General features: G+C 33.8%; 4 protein-coding genes and 1 non-coding gene across 5 annotated transcripts; 2 read left to right on the forward strand and 3 right to left on the reverse strand.

Moving 5' to 3' along the window:
- Window positions 1-159: 159 nt before the first annotated feature.
- On the reverse strand, window positions 160-468 carry LOC147533190 (uncharacterized). The gene has a single exon (XM_086650024.1). The coding sequence runs from the start codon at window positions 466-468 to the stop codon at window positions 160-162; it is 309 nt and encodes a 102-aa protein (XP_086506150.1).
- Window positions 469-2,803: 2,335 nt separating this feature from the next.
- On the forward strand, window positions 2,804-5,112 carry LOC147533191 (cell number regulator 2-like). The gene is made up of 4 exons (XM_086645785.1): window positions 2,804-3,169; window positions 3,262-3,333; window positions 3,630-3,839; window positions 4,769-5,112. Exons 1-4 carry the CDS (start codon window positions 2,923-2,925, stop codon window positions 4,843-4,845), a joined length of 606 nt encoding a protein of 201 aa, XP_086501911.1. The 5' UTR covers window positions 2,804-2,922; the 3' UTR covers window positions 4,846-5,112.
- Window positions 5,113-8,292: 3,180 nt separating this feature from the next.
- On the forward strand, window positions 8,293-11,637 carry LOC147533192 (UDP-glucuronate:xylan alpha-glucuronosyltransferase 2-like). Its single transcript, XM_086649422.1, has 3 exons — window positions 8,293-8,507; window positions 8,624-9,272; window positions 10,616-11,637. The coding sequence occupies exons 1-3, from the start codon at window positions 8,328-8,330 to the stop codon at window positions 11,548-11,550; spliced, it is 1,764 nt and encodes a 587-aa protein (XP_086505548.1). The 5' UTR covers window positions 8,293-8,327; the 3' UTR covers window positions 11,551-11,637.
- TRNAR-CCU (transfer RNA arginine (anticodon CCU)) lies at window positions 9,363-9,435 on the reverse strand. The gene has a single exon. It is a non-coding gene; the product is annotated as a tRNA-Arg (tRNA).
- A 4,099-nt stretch (window positions 11,638-15,736) lies between the features above and the next one.
- Window positions 15,737-22,974, reverse strand: LOC147533194 (uncharacterized). The gene is made up of 8 exons (XM_086650026.1): window positions 19,502-22,974; window positions 18,470-19,258; window positions 18,242-18,379; window positions 17,655-18,069; window positions 16,937-17,498; window positions 16,600-16,771; window positions 16,240-16,394; window positions 15,737-15,920 (listed from the first exon to the last, which is right to left on the reverse strand). The coding sequence occupies exons 1-8, from the start codon at window positions 19,574-19,576 to the stop codon at window positions 15,737-15,739; spliced, it is 2,490 nt and encodes an 829-aa protein (XP_086506152.1). The 5' UTR covers window positions 19,577-22,974.
- Between the last annotated feature and the right edge of the window lie 2,378 nt (window positions 22,975-25,352).

Below are 25,352 nucleotides of genomic sequence, written 5' to 3' on the forward strand. Positions count from 1 at the left end.
TTGATAATCTAAATGCTTGATTGCTAAATTGCATAAAAGTTTTCGAGTTTGTTAAGTATTTCAATGGCTATAATCACTGAAATAGAATTATTTAGGGAGTAGAGTTTTACATAAACTTCAAGACAGTCAGCCGGATAGCACGAAACATATAATATAATTCTAGTAGGCGATGATCTTAAGACCTAAGCGATCTTCTGCGAAGTCCAAGAGATTGTAGATCTCGTCATCGTCAATATAGCCATCACCATTAGTATCTGCAGAAATCCCCTTATTGGTGTTCTTGTGGGCACTAAACCAGCCTTGAATGCTTCGAATGGCCTTTCGAAGCTCTTCCTTGCTTATACGTCCATCCCTGTTTGTGTCGAATGCCATCAACCAAACCTTGAACTCGTCGATAGTCATCTGCCTCTGATTAACGCCCTGAATGTCACGAGTATGAGTGACTATTGATCTGTTTTTGATGGCCATGTTTGTTAGGTGAAGAAGAAGATGGAGATTGATTGAATTGAGGGAATGAATTATCTCTCTCTCACTAAATTTGAGTAATCTATATGATCTTTCTCTTTTGGTTTTATTCCTTCTTATCTAATAGGAATCGAATAGCCAAAATACACTTAAAAAAGAAAGAAGAATGAAAGTAAGACTGAAAAGCTGATTCCCTCACCCCATATACCAGTGCAGGGACCGACGCTTAACTGCCTTCAAGAGGTCACTAGTTTGATTCTTTTCTGGGCAACTGAAGTCTTTATTCGGCCTTTTTTATTTCGATATTTCATGGATTGCTCGAGCTGCACCAAAAGTTAATCTGGGTGGAGATAGACACAAAGTACATTAGAAACTGAATTACCCATCAAGTTTTAAGAGAAGAGTTGACGAAGGCGTATTACATTGATCCCTTTGCTATGGTGTTGTTCTATTTCGAAGTCATATATAAAATCTGATTCAAGGTCTGCATTGTCGCCGGATTAAGACAACACGAACACCACTTTAAGTCATCATAATTGAGCCAATTACTGATGTATCAACGATAACATATGTTTTTTTGGGAAGCAAGACTCGAACTCTGGTCTATTCTATAAAGAGATGCTAGAAAGGTAGCGGGTCTAACACAATCTATCAGACCATCACAACTGAAGTTAAATAGGTTATAAACGCAAAGATGAGCAAATTGTAGATGTATATCACAATAAGAAAAATGTACAAGAACTTCCCTCTATTTGAGGAGAGCACACTCAACAACCCTGTCTTATATGGGAAAAAAAAACTATGAACTTGGTTCATAGAAGAAATAAACGAAAATATGGAAGAAACTAAATGTTTTCTCTAACAGTCTCACTTTATCAGTGGCAGATTTAGGATTTATAGTTAGGATAACTAATTATAAGAAAGTGAGCTTTCAACAAAAAAAAAAAAAAAAAATTATAAGAAAGTGAGAGCATTTTTATCGAAATTTCGTCTATAATTTGGTTTCTACTATATTCTATTCTCCGTTTCGTGCTTGTTTTTAAGTTGGTAGTGGTTGTAGGGGTTAAAGGGTGCAGAAAGTGATTTGGAGGAGTAACAGTGAAGAAATTGGTTTGGATGAATAATAGGGACCATACTCTTACTTACGCGAGCAGTTTGGCTCAAATCGGGCTTAAGTTAATGGGAAATTTGACCAAAACTTTCTTAAAAAAAATTGGACTTTGGTTAGAAGGGATCATTCAATTCTTTTTTAGTCTTCAGCTCTCTGAATACTTTTCTAATTAGCCATGCCTTGCAACAGTTTTACAACACTTTGTGACAGCTTTGCAACGTCAGCCTTGCGACAACTTTACAATTGCTTTGCAGTAGTCTTGGAGCATCTTGCAACACTTTAAAATAGTTTTGCAACACCTTTGTAAAAATATTGAATCTCTAACCAAATAAAAGTTTTTAACAAAAAGAAATATACGGAGTACAAAATTTGAGTTTTTAACAAAAAAAATTCACAAAATTTGAATTTTTAACAAAAGATATTTTAACTTGTCTTTTTAATTAATTTTTTTTTTGAAGTTTGGTCTTCGGCCTAGTTTCCTCTAATTAATTAAAGTTGGGTTACATGAATGTTGAGCTTAAATTAATTTATGTATCTTGAGTTTAAAGGCACGTTTACACACAAGTTCACATTTGAGCCGTAGGGCCTTTTGTGGGCTCGCCCTTGGTTTTGGAGTGACAAAAATGCCTCAAACCATCAATCTAACTAGATTGGCTTTTGATGGATATTTGGGGTTCATATCCATCACAAGAATCACGTTGGCAAGAGAGAAGCTCATCCTTTATTAAAAAAAAAACACTTTCAAAGGAAATTTCGTGTCTTGGAGCTCTTACCTAAGAAAATGATAGAACCACCTAAAAGTTAAAGACGAAACCAATTCAAAATTAGATCGAACCATCGAGATTGAAAGGCCAACTTTCTATCTAAAAATGCCAAACATCTAGATTCCAGTTCGATTTTGTTATCGATTTTGGATGGTTGTACGATGGTTGTCTAAATTTGGCCATTCCCTTTTCGCCATACGATTGAATCCCATGTGTCTGACCTGGCCACTTGGGAGTCGAATGGATTTATCAATCCGAACAAAAATAAAAAAAGAAATAATTAGCACTATAAACCCAAAGAATCAGATCTGAATATCGATAACGTTCACGTTGGGAGACTTAAAATGTCAGTCAATTAACATAATTGACTATAGACTTCAAGTATTATACTAAACTTTTAGTACATAACACTTGACCTTGACCACCATTTTATATTAACAATTTCTTCTTTGTTTTTTTTGTTAGATCAGGTATTACTACTACTACTACTAAACAATTTATTTCCTTTCTCTCTTCATCAAACACAAAAACTTCAAGTAACAAAATCTCTCTTTGTAGATATCTTTCTCTTTCATTACTTCAATGTATCCTCAATTAAACCAACATGATGATGATTATCATAAGGTAACTTATGAATCTTCTGATTCAAATCCCCGGCCTAAGCCGCCTCCGGCCGTACTAAATACACGAGCACACTATCACCAGCAACATCCGCCACCGACAGCACCCTATATAGCCACCACCAACACCACTATGCATATTCAAGGTCAATCTTCCTTAAGACAATGGTCTACTGGTCTTTGTCATTGTTTTGATGATCCTGGCAACTGTAAGAAATACCACCTTAATAACTACTTAATCAAGATTTTATGGGTACATTTTTTTTGATGTCTTTGTGTTTGCATTTGTGTTTTCATGAAGGTATGGTGACTTGTTGTTGTCCTTGCATCACGTTTGGGCAGATTGCAGAAGTTGTCAGCAGCGGTTCTTCAAGTAATACATCTTTCCTCTGCCTATAAAGGCTTCTGAGTTTATAATGATATGATTTTCTGTGAAAATGATCATATTTATACGAAGATGTCACACTCTCACAAAAACTCAATACTCGAAAAAAACGTACTTTTTTAGAGGGAGCTTAATAGGTATAATAGTTTACGATTTACACTAACTAGTAACTAGTCGGGGCAGTCCTTGAGTACTAGATTAGTCCTCAAGCGCTCTTCCAAGTAAATTTTTGATCCGCCCCCGCCTATAGGACTCTAACGTGTGGAATTAATGTTTGGATGCAGCTTGTGTGACATATGGGGCAACATATGTGCTCCTAATGTTAATAGGGATGCCATGTTTGTTTTCATGGTGCTACCGATCTAAAATGAGGGGGCAATATGACTTGGTTGAAGAACCTTGTGTGGATTGTTTAGTACATTGTTTCTGTGAAGTGTGTGCATTATGTCAAGAACATAGAGAGCTCAGAAATCATGGATTCGACATGGGAATAGGTATGTTTGTAAACCCCAATCTTGTATACAAATTGATTAGATTAAACGAATCGGTTAATCCTGGTAGTTATAATTTGATTGATGACCATTGAATGGGCCAATCGACTTTAAAACAATTTATTTTCGTAAGAGTGATTTACATATTTTCAGGGATGGAAAGGCGTCGGACTAATCCAATTTGCCATTCTTATTTTAGAATATTACTTTTCTGTGAAGAAACTCTAGCCAAAATCTGGCAGGGACGTGATGTGGACGGATGAATTTCACCCGTCTTTCAATCTCTTGATGGATCGGGCAAAATTCAGCTGCCCACGTTGAATATCGGCCGGGTTTTGACCCACTTTTTCGAGCAAACTATCACAGTTGTTCATTTTAACCACCAGGGTTTTCTGTGGCCACAATGTGAATTAAAAATTATAGTCATATAGATTTTGGGGCCTGCAATTTCTAGCCCTAAGAGTCCGGGCAAATCCACACTTACATGGGGAAGTGAAGCACAGCTCGGTTGCTTGCCCCTAGGGCTATGCTCCCCACATGTGCTCTCATATTCTAATGTTTGGCTAGAAGGTGATTGTGCTTTTCTTAAACAATACTAGAAACAAAATGGGTTAGGTAAACCACTAAAACTTCACTCAGATAGTCAAACTATTAGAAAAGAAAGTCCTTCTATGGTGTGGTGTGTGGCGCTTTTTATCACAAGCTACTAAGAGATGTTGGAGTTTATCGCACATTGGTTGTAGGAAGGGCAGTGTCACTGTATAAGTATGCGAGAAAGACTCGACTATTAAACTAATTTTTAGATGAGACTTGGGAGAGTCTAAAACTACTTAGGGGCAATGAAAACTCAAGGCCACACATGAAATTACCAACTATGAGCTTTCCGAAAATTGAGTCAATTGATGTTTGTTAATTTTGATGCATGTACAAAGGATGGCAAGCGAATATGGACAGGCGAAGTCGCGGTGTTACTGTACCTCCTGTTGTTAATGGTGGCATGTATAGATAACGATCATGATTACAGAGATGATGATCATGATTATGGTGGGGATGACGATGGTCATGCTTATGATGTTCACCAAAAACACTTGATGCAGTTCTTTCATTTCATGTGTAATTGATATTTTTTTAACTTTGAGTGTTTAATTTCTAAGAGCATTTCCGGCGCAAAACTCAAAGAAAAAAAAAACTCCGTCCAATCCTATATGTCTAGTTTCAATTAAGATTTTCATTCTTATATAGCAAGAAAGAGACCATCCATTTTATTTTTTTTCTCGAGTACAAATCTCTAAAGTTGTTTTTTACTCAAGTGACACGGTAAATTTTATAAAGAAAAATTTAGTTAGTATGAAGTTCTATTGATCTAAATTTTAAAAATGATGAGTTGAACAATTAGAGATATCTCAAGATGACACTCCACAAATAAAGTGCCCTCTTGAGATATCTTTTGTTAACTACAACCACATCATCTAAGACATTGAGTTTGCATTAGTGAAAGTTTTTAAAAAATTCTAATTTTTTTATGTGGCGCTAAGAGTTTCTAAAATTAAGGGTTACATGATGCTCTCAGACCATCTCCAATGCAAGACTCAAATCGAAAAACTCCTAGTGCCGATTGCAATTGTTTGAATTTTTTACAAAAAACTCTCTAATACAAAACTCAATATGGGTCTTAAAATGATGTGACGACATTTAATTTTAAGATATCTCAAGACGACCCAATATTTGAGACACTCAATACTAGAAACAAAATTACCCATCTTGGAAATGGATACCTACGTAATTCTTAAGTTTCTAGAGTGTTGCATCTGAGATGTCTTATGATCTGAGGATTTCAATAGTGTCATCTAGGAAAGAGTGTCACAATTCCGATGACACATAAAACAATTAGAGTTTTTTTAGCTTTTCATTAGAAATGCCCTAACTCATCATGGAAATACCTTTTTTCCCCTTATTTATCAGTTTCAATGGACACGCAAAGCCAGTACGAAAAATTAAAGCAAGGGCACAGGAAAAAAGGGGGAATAATTACAATAGGTCAATAGCAGTTCATGCCGTTGGACACAGTAATAATATATCAATGTACAAAGAACGGGTGTTACTACAAAATACAAACGATGGGATTGGATTTGAGAGGGGTGGTGGTTAATTTATAAGTGTGACAAAAAAACTTTACCTCTTGAGCTAGCTTTTGAAGTGAGATGAATCCAATCACTTCGGACAAGTGAGACTCATGGACACATCCACAAATTGTATCAGAACTAAAGTTCACTAAAGTCTTTCAGGTTAATTGTTGAGGAAGAAATTGTACGTGTTTAGTCTCACATTGAATGTGGGAGGGGGTGGTTACTTTATAAGTGTGAAGGAAAGCCTCACTTTTTAAGCTAGTTTTTGGAGTGAGATTAGGTAAGAACATTTTGGTGGGCAAGTGGCCATGGGCCAAACCATGAATGGTATACGAACTCATCTTTACCAAAATGTTACATTGTAGAAGGGGAGCTAGTTTTGCAGGTCTTATGTGTCTAGGAAAGATCATTGGTGTTAGACCCACATTGGATGTGGGAGGGGGTGGTGGTCACTATATAAGTGCGAGGAAAAACCTCACCTGTTGAACTAGATTTTGGGTGAGACCCATGGACCACACATCATTTTGGGCCTCATTTGGCTTATAGTGTGAATTATGTAACACAATTTATGAGTAGTAATCCCACTGAAGCTCATTCACTCATGGTCAAAAAGATTTTCAAATACCCCACAGGTACTTTTAGTGCTGTTCTAACCATTTCCAAGTTAGATTTGGGGTCTCTTGCAGTCTTACTGCATTCCCTGACTCAAATTGGGTAGGGTGCCTTTATACTTAGAGATCTACAATTGGAATTTGTATTTTCATTGGCAAAACCAAACTATATCAAGGTCTTCAACTTAGACAGAGTACAAAGTGTCACCTATTATAGTTGTTGAATTACTCCAGGTTTCATTACAAACTACACCAACTTTATGATTACCCAATAATGAAGTACAATTTATTATGTAAGTACCACAATATCATAATTGAAATATAGTTTAGGCTCTAAATTATTTGGATTTGGTTGATATTATATCGGGTCAAACAATCACGTTCTTTTCTAAATATAATACAAGAATCATACGCCTAATATCAATCATTTGATTGTTGCTATTATATAACATCTGGCAGTTTTTGTGTCAAACAATGTTTTCGTCTCAAGTTGTTGAATTATAAAATCATCCAACCACATAGTTCTAGAAAATTGTAATAAAAGTAGAAGAGGAGCAAAAGAGGCATCTTTGTCTTAATAAATTTTGGTGAGAACCTATAAGAGAAGAAATAGATGGAGCAGCCAACTAAGTTGGTGGTCTTTCAACAAAAAAAACTAAGTTGGTGGTTGTGGTACAGGATGTGTAGTGCTTGCTCAAAATATGTGCATAAGAAATGTGCTAGACTCAGCTCCAGATAAAAGAACGATCTTGATCACAGTCAAATTTTATTTTTTAGTGAAAGTGAGTCAGCATGTCATCCTCTAAGTAATTGTAGCATCTTCTTTTTGGAGACGTCTTTTGTACATATTTTGGGCACAAAGCGCTACTATATATTAGTGGCCCTCAAACCCCAAGTTCCAAGGCTAAGTTTTGATTTTTGAACTTTTAAGCTTTTCTTCATCTTCACAGTTGCTCCCATCTAATTGCTTGTTAGATTTAACGACGTGAGTTGACATCTCGAAGTATTCCATCTTTAACCAACAATACTGAATTATTAACTAATGGGTCAAAGTAATGGTAAACACTTTTGGGGTTTGGCTGGATGAACTAATTTACAAATAGAAAAATTATAGAAGAGGTTAAAAAATAGACATACCGGAGACTTAAAAACGAATTAGTCATCCATCCGTAAAAAAATCCATCGAGAGAGAAAGAAGGTTGATTCGAAAATGGAAACCGTTGATTTCGTAGATCAGACTTACAAATAAAACGAGTTAACACGCAAAGAAAAAATACTCAACTTTAATTCATTTGGTGAGTCATGTAGTTCCATTTTTTGACATTTTTAATACAATAACTTTGAATAGAGAAAAGCATAAAAATATATAGACATGTTAAAGTTATGATGATTAATTTTCATATCATAGTAATGTTTTGGAGGGAAAGGAAATCCTAGAATGAGTTAGGAAATTGAATTCCTTCTATTTATTCTACCGTTTATCTATAGGATTTCTTAACCGAGACAACTAAATGCAGCAAAAATCATATCTCTCACTCTATGTAAATGTACATACATGATACGTCTATATAGTTTCATGTCGAAACTAAAAGTAATATTATAACCTATAATATTTTAAAGACCTACCTAACTTCATCATTATTAAAAGAAAGGGAGACTTTATACATAAATTTCCCCTTGTCTTTTGTTTGTTACATATATTTCCCCTTGTCTTGTAAAGGGGGTACTTGAATGTACAGTAGCTAGCCCTCCTAATGGAATTGAAGATGAAAAGGGCTACTCCATCTAGGGGCTTGGTTATAAAGATCAATCTATTCTTCCTTGCTTTCTTATTACTCTTATGTGCTTTCCTACTTCTCAAACCTTCATCTTCTTATTACGAGAATTCGGCTTCTCTTGTTCGGTCTTCATTACACAAATGGTATCACAACAAGGTAAGGTTAGTAAGACTCTAGGTACATTTTTTTCCTTTTTGGTTTTTTACTTATGATCGAGAACTATGCATGTTAATTTCTAAAATTTGTACATTTTATGTGAGTGGAACTTGTAGATTGACGAATATGGTGGGCTAAAGAGTAAGGCAATATTCGAAGAAAAGATGGGAGCAAAAATGAAACGAAGAATGCCTAAAAGAGAGATCCCAAGTTTCTTAAATGAAAACAACATAGTGGGTAATAAGAGAATTGGGTTTGTGAATATGGAAAATGAAGATTTAAGCAATTGGGAAGTCATGGGAGGTGGTAGACATGAGATAAAACATATAACTTTCGAAAAAGTATCGAAAAATTTAGAATGGAAAGATTTATTTCCAGAGTGGATAGACGAAGAAGAAGAAAATGATGTGCCATTATGTCCAGAGATACCCATACCAAATTTTGAAAGGTATAGTGAAGTGGACATGGTAGTTGCGAAAATACCATGTCGATATCCGGACGAAGGATGGAGAAGAGATGTATTTAGACTACAAGTTCATCAAATAGTAGCCAAGTTATTGGTGAAGAATGGGAAAAGGAAGGGAAATAAGAGTAAATTGGTGATATTGAGTGAGTGTAGGCCAATGTTAGAGATTTTTAGATGTGATGATATGGTGAACAAGGAAGGAAAATGGTGGTTATTTGAAGTAAATATGGACAAGTTGGAAAAGAAGGTTTCTATGCCTATTGGTTCTTGCTTATTGGCGTTGCCTCTTTGGGGAGAAGGTATGTTTATTTAATTTTTGTTTTTTGGTAACAAGTTTGAAAGTGTGTATAGAGTAGTAAAACCTAAAAAAATGGGGGGAAAAAGTTAACCGCGCCAGGTAGGGGTCGAACCTACGACTTTCTGCTTAGGAAACAGACGCTCTATCCACTGAGCTACAGGCGCTTTGTTGTCATTTCAGGTCATACAAACTTATTGGACTATTAATACCTTAAATGTGAATCACAGTCATAAGGTTGATTTGGTTTGTGTATCACTTTTTTTGTTGAATTGAGGTTTGTGTATCACTTTCTTTTTTATTTTTTATTTTTTTTTGTTGAGAAAGGTTTGTGTATCACTTGGTTAAGGATATTCCAATGTGGGGGGTGGATACAATTCCATAGGCAATGTGCTTCTTGTCGATCAAACACTATTTTAGAATGAGATTTTTCCCGTCGATTTAGGGTTCTTCTGAGATCGTGCGATGTGAATCAAATTTTGTTTGGATGTGATTTTTAGTACATTTACATGCACCAAATACGATTTTGAAATGTACCTCTTGGTGCTATAATTTATTTCCACAAGTCAAATATTGTGGGCCATAAAGTTTGGTTGTAGTAGGACAATATCAATTTCCTAGGACTTGAAATTTTGTAGTTGGTACTAGGTATTGCCTTGCTCATTTAGGTTAAGCAGACATTAATTAATAAAATGTTAATTCAGCCAATAACTTTTAGTTGGAGTGGTAAGAGGTATAATCTTCCACCTTAGAGGTCAAGAGTTCGAGGCACACGCTGAACAATTCAACAAAAAAAATGTTAATTCAATAATTACAATAAAAGCATAAATGTGGAGATATCTAAAACATAAGGTTCACAAATCTTGTTTATCTGCTTAAACTATAAATTGTTAAACATGTTACCATGTTAAGATATAGGTGGATTAATTATTTATTTTTATCTTTCTTAAATGTAATCTTTTATAAAATTTATTAGATGTTAGGTGGAGAGTTGTTAGCAAAATTAAATAATAAATTTAACTTAGTCTCCTTGTCACTCCATTTTTCTTTACGACGTTTGTCAAGATTTGAAAGAAACTCTCCACTAAATGCATAAAATCACGTAACACCAGTTATTATCATCCATAAATATATCTTTTTACTTAGAATTCTATTCAGATTTTAACTAAAAAGTTGATTTGACATATTATGGATGTCAATTGTTCTTTTTTTCAATATTATAGAATCGTAATAGAGATTGTGTCGTGAAGTATTGAGTTTGGTTATATTTGAGTCAAACTTTCAGTAATTGTTATAATAACTTTCCCGAATATTAATACTTAATCTTCTAAATGAATATGGTTTCAGGAACCAATGGTGTTTACAATCTCTCTACGATCAAAACCATCGTCAAGAAACCGAAGAAAGAAGCGTACGTAACAGTTCTTCATTCATCAGAAACTTATGTATGTGGAGCCATAACACTTGCCCAAAGCATCCTCAAAACAGGTACAAAACGTGACCTAGTTATGTTACTAGACAGCTCTGTCTCCCAACAAAAACGAGACGCTCTCGCTTCATCAGGATGGAATATTCGTATAATAACACGAATCCGAAATCCTAGAGCCAAAAATAACTCATACAATGAATATAACTATAGCAAATTTAGATTATGGCAGTTAACCGATTACGACAAAGTAATTTTCATTGACTCGGATATTATTGTGTTACGAAACTTAGAAATATTATTCCATTTTCCTCAAATGTCAGCAACTGGTAACGATGGGTCTATTTTTAATTCGGGAATAATGGTAATTGAACCATCAAATTGTACATTCAATATACTAATGGAACAACGAGAAAATATTGTTTCTTATAACGGAGGCGATCAAGGGTTTCTTAATGAAATATTTGTATGGTGGCATAGATTGCCAAGGAGGGTAAATTTTTTGAAGAACTTTTGGGCTAATACTACATTAGAAGCAAGTATCAAGAACCAATTATTTGGTTCCGATCCACCAAAACTTTACTCAATACATTATCTCGGTATTAAACCATGGTTATGTTATAGAGATTATGATTGTAATTGGAATAAAGTCGATCAACAAGTTTATGCAAGTGATATAGCACATCAATCATGGTGGAAAATTCATGACGAAATGGATGAGAAATTACAAAGGTTTTGTAAACTTACTCCTCGACGAAGATTCGAATTGGATTGGGATGCCAAAAAGGCTGGACAAATGGGATTACCTAATGAACATTGGAAGATCAATATTACAGATCCTAGAAGACATGTTTAATTACCATTAATTATTATTGTTTTTGTAGTTCTAATTTTTTTCATTCCAATTTTTTCTTTTATCTACTTCCATTAAATTTACCTATTTTAATGAAGTATGTCTGAATAGATAAAATAGAGAACTGTTTGGAGCTGAAATTAGTATAGTTTATTTCCTTTTTTGATCTTTATTAGGGGCCATGGGGCTTAATCTATTTCACCTCTTCTGGCCTTCAGAATTGGCCACCCGTATTTTAATTAATTTTTGAGTCTATAGACCAAAATTAGGGTCCTAATAGGAGATTTAATCCTCTATAATCCTAAAAAGGATTTGAAAACCTAAATAATAATTTTAATAGATATCTGGTCCTTTTGGTGTCATCTAGAGTGATTACACAAATCCATATAATACTTATTATATATGTAATACCTATATTAACCTTCTTTTAATATCTAATCGTGATTTTCATTCTAAACCGTATTAGATTTCTCTCCATATTTATCTCAACTTTCTCTCTCCAATCACGTTTGTTTTGTAACTAACATCTCTATCTCTATAATTCCGTAACCGAAATCCAGTAACTTTCCCACTATCTCTCTAAAAATAAAATCTTCATTAAACATTCATTAAACTCTCCCCCAGCTGTAAAAAACTCCATTGATTAGTATTCAATCAAGAACTATCATCACAACCTCCATTGTTATTTAGGGTTTTTACTGATTATCTCTTTATTCTAGCCACAACTATTCAAGTTTAAAATCTTATGTATATTGGCTTATAGTTTAACGATTCATATTGAAGATTTGATAAACATCAAATGTTCATTTTTTTCATATCATTTAATCTGAATCTGTCTTGCTGTAATCTTCTATATCTAAAGTGTTCTTCCATGTATTTGATATTTCTGTTTCATTTTTATTGAATCCATGTAATCTAGATCTGATGTTTTCATTCAATTATTTAGATGTTTCACATCTTTGATTATCTTCAGATCAAATTGAACTGATAGTACAGATAATGATGGGTATTAGATTCCAGTTATTTAATCTCAGATCTGTATGGAAAACACTTTGTCTGTTGTATACATTATGTATACTTTATGTTACATAATTTATACTTTTTACTATTATGGTGTTGTAAAATATATGTACATATATAAAATTCATTACAAATTATACATACTTCTGACATGGTGTTGTAAAAAAATTTATAATAGGCATAAATTATAGTTTTACTTGCTACAAAGTATGCGTACTTTTTTTACAATTGACTGCTATTCTCATACATACATTTAAAAGTACGTAATTTGTTCTGTACAGTTTGAATTGTTTACGTATCTGAACAATTTGTCTGTATTGAAAAATATCCTTAAATATTAAATCAATATCAAATAATTTAATATTATGTTTTACAGAACAGATGGAGATTCAAGCAGATTCATCAATACAAAGCAAGAAGACGATACTAAAATCCGATGGTTGGGATAAAATGTTTACTGAACCTAGTCAATTATTTCCCGGGGGTGCTAAAGCCTTTCGATTTGCTCTTCGGCAATATAGTATAAAAACTGGCCATGATTTTAAATTTATTAAAAATGATTCGAAGCGGGTAACTGCTGTATGTCCTGTTGAAGATTGCAAATGGAGAGTACATGGATGTGCGCCATTGAAATGCGAATCTATGTTTATTTTGAAAGACATGGAAATGAAACATGACTGTGAAGATTTCATTAAGAAGAACAAGAAACCAAAAATAAACAGTTCATTTGTTGGGAAACTTATTTTAGATGATGTTACAAGAAGTCCAGATCGTTCCACAGCAAGTCTGAAGAAAGATTTCTTGAAAGATTACGCTGTCCAACTTCCATATTACTACACTTACGAGGGGAAGAAAGTAGCAATGAATGAAGCATTTGGTCAAGAAGGAGATTCCTATGCAAAACTTAGATGGTATGCTGATGCCTTTTCACGTACCAACCCAAACAGCATAGTACAACTTGAAGTTGACGAGGTGTCTCGGAGATTTAAAAGAATTTTCATTGCACCACATGCTTGTATAGTTGGCTTCCAATATTGTCGACCAATATTATATGTTGATGGGACTTTTTGCAAAACTCGTTTTAATGGGTGCATACTGGCTGCTGTGGCTAAAGACGGTAACAATGGTAATTTCTGAACATTCTTAAATTTATCAAAATTAATATAAAAAGTATCTACTTTTTCAACATCATATTACATCTTTTTGTGTACATTACTCTAAATTTACAATAAATTATGAAAACTTTACATAACATCTTATATAGTTTTTTAAATTTTCATACTTTAAATTTATGTACATTACTTTAAATATACCATAAATTATGAAAACTTTACAGTAGTATCCTTGATAAATATTTAAATTTTCATACTTTCACTCAAATATTTTCAAATTACAGGTCTATTTTCGTTAGCATATTCTGTGGTTGATGTTGAGAATGACCAAAATTGGGACTGGTTTCTAAGGCATTTGCGCAATGCTCTGAATATGGAAAAGACTTATATCTTTATTTCAGACCGTCACAATGGTATAATCAACGGTGTTAAGAACATTTTTCCGACAGCACACCATTCGTTTTGTGTTTGGCATCTAAGGAACAATCTGAATTTAAGATTGGCAAATGGAGCTAGAAAATCAAAATTCTTCCAAACATTGATTTTCAAGGCTGCTAGAGCTCTTCCCGAATCTGAATATCACGCAACTATTAACCAGATGATACAGATGGGTGGTTCAAAAGTTGCTGCATTTTTTCAATCCTTAGACCCTTCTTCTTGGGCAGATGCTTTCTTTCCCGGTATAAGGTACGATCAGATAAAATAGTGTATTCATTTCATTATCTATATTGATTTTTTTTATGAACATTATGTACTTTACCGTATAAAGTTTTGACTTTGTGTTGCAAATAACATGTACTTGGCACAGCATTTTTGGGTTCTTTATTGTACATTATTTATTCTTCTTAGTAAAAATTATCATATTATAAAAAAATATAAAAAATTTATATACGTTTTTTTTGATACAGATACACAGCGATATCATCTCAACTATCAGAATCCTTTAACAATCAGATTCGACATGCTCGTGGACTACCAATTACAGCAATGTTGGAGGCAATTCGTATTCATATAATGAACAAAATGAACACAACACGCGAATTGTCTAAAAAATGGACGACATTCTTGTGTCCAACCATCACTGATCTGCTGAAAGCAAAATATGATAGTGCGGCAACTTGTAATATTGCCCAGGCAGCCCCATTCATTTTCGAGGTTTACTCAGAACCTTCTCATTGTGTTAATCTTCTATAGATTTCTTGTACTTGTAGAAGGTGGCAAGTTGATGGTGTTCCTTGTGAGCACGCAATGTTGTGCATTAAAGCTTGTCTGAAGACCAACAAGATTGTTTTTACGATCCTGTTTGGACAACTGAGTCTTATGTGAAGACTTACCAGGAACATATAATGCCTATATCCAATGTTGATGAACCAAGGAATTTTGATGAAGCTACCAAAATTCTCCCACCGTTGATTCGTCGTAGACCAGGTCGTCCAAGAACAGTACGGATCGAGAGCTCGGGAAATATGCCAAGAAAATTAAGGATATGTGGTAGGTGTAAGCAACCTTCTTACCACAATCGCAAAACATGTAGGGCAAACATTTGATGTATTTACATATGTTACATTACACTTTCAATCCAAATAAATTAAAAATATTAAATGTTTTAATTATACGTTTTGTTTCACTATTCTATTTTTATTCTCTATCAAAAGGGTGTACTTTAGCGGTTTTGGTATGAACCTTGCCTAACATATGTGGTTAATATTTAAGAACACCAAATACCTCTAATACTTTATATCGTAATATTGTAAATTTTTACGGATTTTATCGCAAATTTTTTTCAACAATAGCCAATACTTTTTTAACAAAGTAAATGTTTTGCATATTTAATACATACTTTCATGTAAATTTCAAATTTATCCTGTTGCTCATTCATATTTGTATCAAAAATTAAAGGAAGAAACTTGATAAATTTCAGTCATTTTTTCAATAAATATGATATTTTTAATTAAAAATTACATTTCCCATCCAAATATTTTTTACTTCAAACGGTCAAATATAATTCATTACAACTACTTTAAAATCCAAAAAATAAAACCTTACTTAAATTAAAACTATATTAAAGTTTTTTTCCACAGATCTCTTGTTTCATACAATAGCTCGTACGTCACTTCCGCTCTTCTACGCTGAGCTAATTCAATCCAATCGTCCGCAAAGTATTCATCTGGTACTCCCCATTTGTAATGTTTCATGAATACTAAATCCATATGAAGCATAACAAATAGTCCACAATCCGCACTGTCAATCATTGATATAACATTTATTATGAAACCACCAAATAATTTTTAAACTATATAACTATCTGTATGCATTACAGTAATCACAAAAGTGAGAAATATTTTGTACTTACTTTTCTCCTTGTTGATGATCATACGACGTCTTCGAAATCTTACATTTTTTCTTAAATTCAGGACTCACATATTTAGTTTTGTGAAGCACATCTAATATGTATTGTCCATATCTTGCAGCATTTTCTTCACATTGTTTACGGAGCTTTGTGTCAAAGAATAACGAGTTGTAATGGGTCCAAGACTGATCAAAGTAATCAAATACTAACAAAGTCCAATGAATACCCCTACTAACATCTGTAATCATCGAATGACACATTGGAGCAACTATATAAGATATAAGCCCTCTTTCAGCCTCATTTATTAACCGATCTGATAGGTGGGGGTCTATGTTTGACTGAGCTGACTTGCAATTTATCATTGTCTGTCAAATAAAAACAACATAATGTATATTTCAATATGAATACTTTTCAATAAAGTATTTATAATTTATGACAGACAATACATATACTAAGTAAATTATACATACTTCACTAATCATTCTAAATCTTTCATCTTTAGAAAAAATGTAATGTATAACTTAAAAAAATATCTATTATGAAATTATGAATTCTGTAAATAAAACTTACCCATAATTCAGAAGCGAGAACGAACACTTGTCCAGCCCCTTTTAAAACTTTGGAAGATAGATGCTTTGACCACCAATTTATAAGCTGAGCATCGGTTTCACAGTTCATCATAAGCCAATTCACCTCTCTTCCTCTAACATCACTTGTCAGATTTGATTCCCATACAATTGTTCTGCATGTTAATTGTTGTTAGTTTAAAAAACTGAATTTATAGCAAAATATTTATATTATATTAGAGATAACAGATTATGTTTGTTACAATCATCATAATGTAACACAAACAACAAAACATTTCATAACATAGACAACGACAAGTATTAAACTTCTAATTCATTACTTCATCTTCACTCCTTGGTTAAACTCCTCAAGCAGACCTTTCTCATTATCTTTCACTTTCTTCCAAACTTTGCTCTTCTTCCAGTTGCCAAGTGGTTCATCATCCTCAATCGAAACTCCCTTCCCCTTTTTATCCAATTCTTCAACATTCACTACTTCCTTTTTCGCAATTTCCTTCTTTTTTTCTTTCCCGGCCTTTTCTTTTGGCTCGGCTTTTTCAGTTAGTTTCCTTGTTCTGGGAGCTTGTTTGATTCTCTTAATAAGAGAATTCTGTTTTGGTGTTTCAACCGGATCAACTGTTTTATCCGATCCACCCTTAACAGCTTTTGATTTTGTTCTCTTCTTCTTTACTGTTGTTGGAGTTGTCTGGACAAAGTCATCATCTATGAGTCTATCTGTTTCAGCATTCTCTTGATAGGTTTTTGCAACTTGAACAACGTCGGTGAAGTCGGGTGCATTTGTGAAATCTATTCCCAAATCAAAATTGGGAGTTGAACTATAATTCTTCTCTTCCTCATTATGCACCAACACAATGGCTGTGCATGGCACGTTTCCATCTTCATCTGACAACAACAATCATGTGAAAAAAATTCATTTATCATAAAATTTACAAAAAATAATATATCATTTTTTCCTGTGATTATAATAGTATCTGTAAAGTATGAATAATTTACCATAAATTATAAATGAATTCAGTAAAAGTATTTATAATTACTGACCTTCCTGTTGTTGTTCTTCAACATTTTCTTCTTCCTGAACCTTATCATCCGGTTGTACTCCATCAATCTTCTCATCATTGACATTATCTTTCTCCCCAACATTATTTTCCTCCTCATTCTGGTCCACATTATCTCCACCAATTCCTTCATTATAATCATTATGAATCAATGATTCATCCCTCTGTTCAGACTTTAAAAGTAACTTCAGTTGTATTACTTCATTTCTCAAACTTTCAAGTTCCTCATCCTTTTTCTTTAATTCTTCTCTTTGTTTATTCACTTCTCTACTGAGTGCTTCCATCATCTCCAAGTTATTCAACTGTTCATCAAAAGGTATTTCCACAACTACCTTTTCAGTAAACTGTAACATTTCCTTCTCTTCTTCACACACATCATCCACAACATCCTCATAAACCTGTATGTAAAAAGTTACATAAATCATAGAGTGTTCTGTAAATGCATTCAACAACCTTCTGAAACTATATGTAATTTATGATAAATTACATATACTTTTAAAAAAAATATAACATATTTATAAAGAATTTAAATTTTCATTAATGAAAGTACAGATAAAAAGTTAATTTTACCTCCTCAGGTACAAGTGCAGCTAGATCTTTTTCCATCCCATTACTAAATCCATCCACAGACCACCTCAAGAACCTTGGGTATCTTGTTCCATTCAGTGCATTTTTCGGATACAGATTAGTATGCATGCACACCCAGAACTAAAGGAAAAAAAGAAATGTAAATTACTCATACTTTATATGAAATAATATGCAATTTATATAACATGGAGTTCTAAAAAATTTACTCACAGGCAAAAGTAACAAGCAACCAGATGCTTTGGTTGGGTCTTCTGAATGTTTGTCGATCGTTTCCATCATATATGAGTGTATGGCTCTTGGCCATGACACCCTGTTGATTGCTCTTCTAGACTGGATGTTCTTATAAATGCTAGGCAATACAGTGAAACCAGCCAAAGTGGCAAACAGGAAGCTCGCCGAAAACATCATTATTAGAAGACCAACAAATTCTATTGCTGGTTCACTGTTCCTCACGCATTTCTGACGTGCATTCCCAACAACAGCACTAGAAAGACCCATATTTTTGTTTCTTGATGCTTCAAGTGTTTCCTTGAAATACTTGGTCAAGAACGCACACTTTAAATGATCTATATCATTTTTCTTAAGGAATGCCTCATATTCAGAACCTTCCATGGGCATACCCAACAACAAAGAGACATCTTCAGGTTTGAATTCTATCTCAACACCCCCAATAACAAATTTCTTTGTCGATTTTTTATATCGACAAAGAACATCCAAAATGGCAATCGTTGGACGACTTGTATAATTCTCCCTTAATATAGTACCTTCTGCCATTGCATCAAAAAGTTGGCTGAAAGGAGTTTTGCTTATCTCCTCCTTCATTTCTTCAGTCATATAGGAACGGATGCTATTGATCAACTCTATTGGTTTACTAAGGGTGTACCTGAATAGAGCCGATGTCTTTTGCTCCGGTATTAGTTTATGTTCCCCTACTATATCAACCCACCTACTAGAGCTTCCTTTGTCCTTCAACTTCAAACTTTTAGAACTACCACCAGCCTGCACAATATCACAAAAAAACAAAATTGTACACTGTAACATAAATCATGTAAAGTACGAATACTTTACTTAACATGATGGAAAAATATATGAACAGAATTAATACTTTAATGTATATCCCAAATTTGTATATACAACAAGGGAGAAACTCTTAAAAGATCAACACATATATGTAAAATATTCATAATTTATCAATTTAGCTTCACAATATCAATAAATTATATCATATTCCAAATACATTACCTCAGATAATGATGTTTCTTTATTTTTTGATTTCTTCTTAACAACAACTTCTTCAACAGTTGCCTTTCTTTTCATTGGACTCCTTCTTAATGTGGTTGTTTATTCCAAAACATTCGATTTAGATTTACCTTTAGGTGCCATATTCAACCTTTTGCTGCAATAGACAATATTTTTATTAAACCCTAAACCAAGAACAAAAATTTCATAAAACCCTAAAACCAAGAACAATGGTTTCATTTTCCATAAATTATATGTTTTTTCTAGCACAAAGGTATTTTATTATTAGACAGAAGTAAAAGTTTAAAAAGAAGAATTAGGTTTTTCATTTTAAACTAAAAACTTTAATGTCGAGATTATCTTCAAAAACATCTAAAGATCTATTATTCCTGATACAAAACCGATTTTGTACCCTTTTATTTTAAATAAAAATCAACGAAAAAACCCTAAACAATTTCAACAGACATTAAACCGAAAAGAACCTTCCTATTTACAGAGAAATCGTTACCAAAATCAACAAATCCTCTTCAATAGTAAGTGAAAAGGACATGCAACAACTATTTATAATGATTTCAACGAAAAGAAAGACACGTTTCGTTTTAAATCGTTTTGATAACGAAAAGGGTTTATCAACCAGCTTACCTTTTCACCTGAACAGGTTCTTCAATGGAAAAGATGAATGGAGAAGATGAAAGGATGCAAACACTCTGGGTAAGACGATCTCTTTAGGGTTTTTCGACGAGATATTCGGACGATTTTGGTTGAAAACCCAAATCGAGTAGGTTTAGAGAGAGAAAGTGTCTTTATGAAGAGTGAGATCCACTTTCTGTTTCGGCTTCTATAGATACTCCACAAATCACGCCCACGGGTTTTGGGAAAGTTTCCTAAAACCCTCGGAAATTCAAATATCCCGGAGTTTTTTGATTTGGGATACATTGGGTAATACCCAATAAATTATCCATACTTTATGCCCTTCTTGTAAAAGGACCAAAAATCCATAATATAAGACGAATGGTCTATAAACCTATTATCAAATTGATTTTGGTCTATATACCCATGGACTCTATTTTAATTAGGGTGGAGGTAAAACCCTTCAAATTCGCCGATTCACAGTAATTTTGTATGGACAATCGTTTTTAAGGGGACAACATTCTATTATCTTTTAGTATTGTCTTCCAAGAATTAAAGTTTTTGTTTTAAGTCCTCCATCTTTTCTTCCATAAACCTTAAATTTTTTTTTTTTTTGAGTTAAACCAGGATTTCATTCATGAGTATGAATTCAATCCAATACTTTACATGGTTTTGAGACTTTTGACTCCTTTGAGTACACCAGGGATTTACTAAGGTAAATTACGACATGTAACATACAAAAGTAAAGACAACATGAAGGAAAATAAGTACAGTATTGCAAAGACAAAATAAAAAGACCCTAAAGGTCACAAACAAAAGACCCTATAAATCAGAATGAGAAGACCCTAAAGCTCGTAGCTTTGTTATACTTAATTATATGTAGAAAAAATGAACCAAGTAGATACGAATTATGGTAGCATCAAGAACACCACCAAGTTTTTCAGAGGACGTTTGATGTTAAGAGGCATTCCAACTCCTTCACGAACAAAGACATAAGCAACTCTTGTTCTTGCAAATTGTCTTGCTAACGAGAAGATCATCATCAGATTCATCATCGTCGTCGTAACTATTTCTTCTCTGATTACCTCAATGATCTTGCCTATGAATCGTAGACGAGCCCGATATGTAACCGACTAAGATGATTTGATAGCTCCATCACCAGATCAATGATCATCATTGTTAGTAAGAATCGTCGATGAAGCCTTCGATCTTGATGAACGTCGAATCGGTTTTTTGAACTGAAGATCGGTTGACAATTTTTTATTTAAATTCCGTTTAGGATTTGATTCGTCGAAATCGAACATAGTGTCTGAAGATTTAATTATTCGATTTGCTTTCTCTACATGATGACTCATAATATGGTGACTTAAGTAATTTCGCGTAGCCGCCATTGAAGAAGAAAAGAGAGGTTAAAATCAAAGAGTAGTAATTGTTTCTCTCTCTAACTTCTGAATTCATCTTCCTTCATTCTCATATATACTCCAAATACCTTAAATAGATGGAATAACTAATGCAAAACACTAAAGCAGGAAACATCCTCTTCGAAAGTGAAGGGGATTTCGGCGGTGGAACCCCTCCCTCCGCCGATGCACGAAGAACTTGTGGTTGTCTGCAAAAACGATTAGTGAGAGAGAGGACTTTTCTCCTTCTTCACTTACAAAATTTGTAGAGAGAAACTTTGAAGACAGTGTCGATCATGACACCAAGGAAATCAAAGGAAACTGTTGAAGAATCTTCCCCAAATATAAATTGTTAAACAAAACCAACCAAAGCAATGGCATATCTGGTCTTCTTCATGAACCCTAAAACCCCTTGAAATCAAAAAATAAAACCCTAAAAAGTTAATTTCTGTTACCAAAACTACAAGCAGATCCGTTCGTTTTTTGTGGCAAACTACAATAAATCTGCCTATATTTTCGTGAAAAAACCATAGAAAAATAGCAAATTTGCGTGGGTTTTCGACGAAATTCTGGTAACCTTCTCTTTCACTTCGAACTTTGCTCATGACATCGTTTTCGATTCTTCCAAACTATAAAATAAAATAATAGGCTAAAATAAATCCGTATTTTATAATAAATCCGCAAGTGCACGGGTCTATGTAGTGTAGACCTAGCAAGTACGGGTCGATCCCACGAAGACAAGTTGAACCTATTTTTAATCTTAAACTAGTGAATAAGTAACTTTGAGATTCAGTTTTGATGATAAAATTAAATAACTATCGAAAATAATAAATGATTGAGAGAAAATCAATGAAAAAAAAAACCTAGAGTTTGGAATCCACCATAAATATTCATAAAAGTAATATCTAACCATTCATAATTCTCTATCTATTTTATAACTCAATATTTTATATACCACTTGCATTCAAATATCGGATAATATGTAGTTTCAAAAGCACATAATCATATAAAAGTTTAAACTCAATTTAGCGAAACAATGATGACTTAACTATTATCTATCAACTAATAAGCATAAATCATTAAAGATTCAAACCTAAATATGATATATCAAATCGGAAGAATAGATAATGAAAAATACATCAAAAGAAAAACTAAAAAGAGTTTAATATTTTCTTATAGCAAAACACAATCAAGAGAATCATTGAGACTAAACACAATTTTATTCATATTTGTGGTTTCATCTTTCACTCTAGGTGAAGAGTTTAGCACTCCATTACAAGGATGAAAGTAGTTAAATTAAAGAAAAAGAATAAGATTTCACCCATATGACGTTTCGGTGTTGATCTCCGTCCACTTCCAAAGTTGTACTTGTTGTCCTCTTCACTTTATCTCTGAGAAAGTAAAAATTACTTTCTTCTCTGTTTTCTTAGTTGCCTCTCTCTGCTCCCCCGGTTCAGTATGGCTACTGTTATATATATATAGAGATAGGGCATTAGGGTTTCAAACCAGTTTCTTTTACGGCAAGATATTTCATCCTAATCCAACTCCTCATGGATTTCTAGATTCTAATGAATCCAAAAAAAATCCTTGTGTAGTTATCAAATCAGTTGATCAAACTATTAAGTATCTCATGGGACCCACATCTCAAACAACCAAAATTGAAAACTCAAGTTGGATACCCATTTAATCTATTAAAAGTGGCGGTCCCACTTTCTTTTCTTTCTTTGTTTTTTTACCAGCTCAAACTCATTAACAGTAGCCACCACATGGGTAAGCTATTTACACATCAGGTCCATGTGAATTTGGTTATCTTCTTCATGCCTCTAATAAATTGCCTGACTGCAAAAACGAACCCTAAACAAACCATTCTTTTCACCAGCATCATCTTTTATAAGTACCAGGACACATATCTTAATAGATATCTCCATCATCTTCTTGTAATTAGTAACTTCTTTGTATTTTTGAGAGTATCCTGCAAAAAACTATTTAACACAACTAATTTCTCCAAACTTAGCGACTAACACACGAAATTTGAAGACAAATAATTGAGTTCCAACGAACTCATCAAACATCCCCAAACTTATATTTTGCTAGTCCCCGAGCAAAACTTAAAAATAAAACTATGCCTAACTCACCACTTTCGTAGGGATCACGATTGCATTTAGCACGTGCAACAAGCCGTTAAACCTCTAGGTTGCCCTAGAGGACGAGTTTTGTCTCGTGAGGGTTTGCAGTGAATGTACCCACAAAATTCAAAAATCTCAAAAATGCACAAGGGTCTAAACATGATGTGGACTAAAAATGTTCATCCGGTAGATTTTCGAAAGTTAATAGAAATGAAATCCAAGTCAATCAAACCATACAAACGCTAAAAATCCCTTCACTCGTAATCAAGACCTAAAGTGCACGTGACCAGCCAATGTGAGTATCATTTCGGTTCGGAACAGACAAGACCTCGATTACTGTCTCGATACATTTCGCCTCGACTGCTGCCTCACGGTCATACACTCAAAAATCAAAGTGACTCAAGAATGGTTCACTCTATGTGTTAGTATGAATATGAAGGAAAACTCAACACATGAAAAAGACGGACTAAAACTCTGTGGACGACTGATCTCAAAGAAGGAAACAACCACTAATATGGAATGGGGAAGCTAACCAACTCTTCTCACCTGATCTACTATCTAACAATGCTTCCTAGAGGTCGATAGACACTAATGATGATGTGACTAGAACACCTGAGAACTCGACGTCTTCAAATCTTCAAAAACTACTTTAAGGGATAAACACTCAAACAAAACTAATCAAACACTTTCTTCTTTTCTCTCTTTTTTTTTTTTTTTTTTCTACTGACTCTGATAATAAAACTCAAAATGCATAACATGCTTTCTTCACATTATTTTTTTTCCTTGGGTAAAATTCTTTCAACTTTGCTTCATGCCTTATTCTCAGGGTTCTAAATGATGAAGTTCCTATCTTCCTATAGTTGACACTGTTTTCAAGTTTCTCAGACTACAAGAGTAAAGTTCGCTTCCTGATGACATCCCTAGTGGTTGTAAAATTTGAACTCAAGAGATCAACTGAGTTCTAATGAATATTGCGAGGTTGAGTAGCTCTTCATTCTACTCAGAATTAGCTCAGAAGAGATCACTCAAAACAAAAAGAAAGGCTCAGAATCTCACATGGGTTAAGTCTCCACTAATGATCGATTAAGTTCTCTTAAAAAAGTCTACTCTTCACCTATCTAATACTCACATGGCTAGTGCACAGACAACTTCAAGACTCGAAATTCATGGAAAAACCTTTAGCAAAAGCATAGTACAACCAACTAGACTCTATAACTATTAACAAGCAAAAACAACTAGGCTCGCGTTTCTAATCCAAAAATTAAAAATTTTGAACCCTTTTGAATTTTTGAAATAAGGACTAAAAATTCAATCCCCCATTCCCAAACTTAAACCAAACATTGTCCTCAATGTTCTGAAGACTATGCAAAATAACAGGATTAGGGAAAGATGTTACCAGATTCAGAAGTCCTATGCATGGGTTGCCTCCCAGAAAGCGCTAAGTTTAACGTCTTCAGCCAGACGATATAGATGAGTCAACAAACCTTAAGAACAGCTCCATAAACCAATAGGCGAAACATCTGTGGATCTACCCAAGACACGAAGCGTTTAGTGAAGGATAGTCTCACATTTGTGTAAATATGTTGTAGTACCCGTGAGACTATCGTGATCGGGTAAGAATCCCCAAACTTAGACGACAATAAAGTCGTTAAGTTTGGCCATGGACCAACAAGAGTATAGTCCTGGTAGAAAGGATCT

Source organism: Eschscholzia californica, unplaced genomic scaffold (genome assembly GCF_041429995.1).
Source record: "Eschscholzia californica isolate CP2 unplaced genomic scaffold, dmEscCali1.0.p SCAF_6, whole genome shotgun sequence".
Classification (NCBI taxonomy): Eukaryota; Viridiplantae; Streptophyta; class Magnoliopsida; order Ranunculales; family Papaveraceae; genus Eschscholzia; species Eschscholzia californica.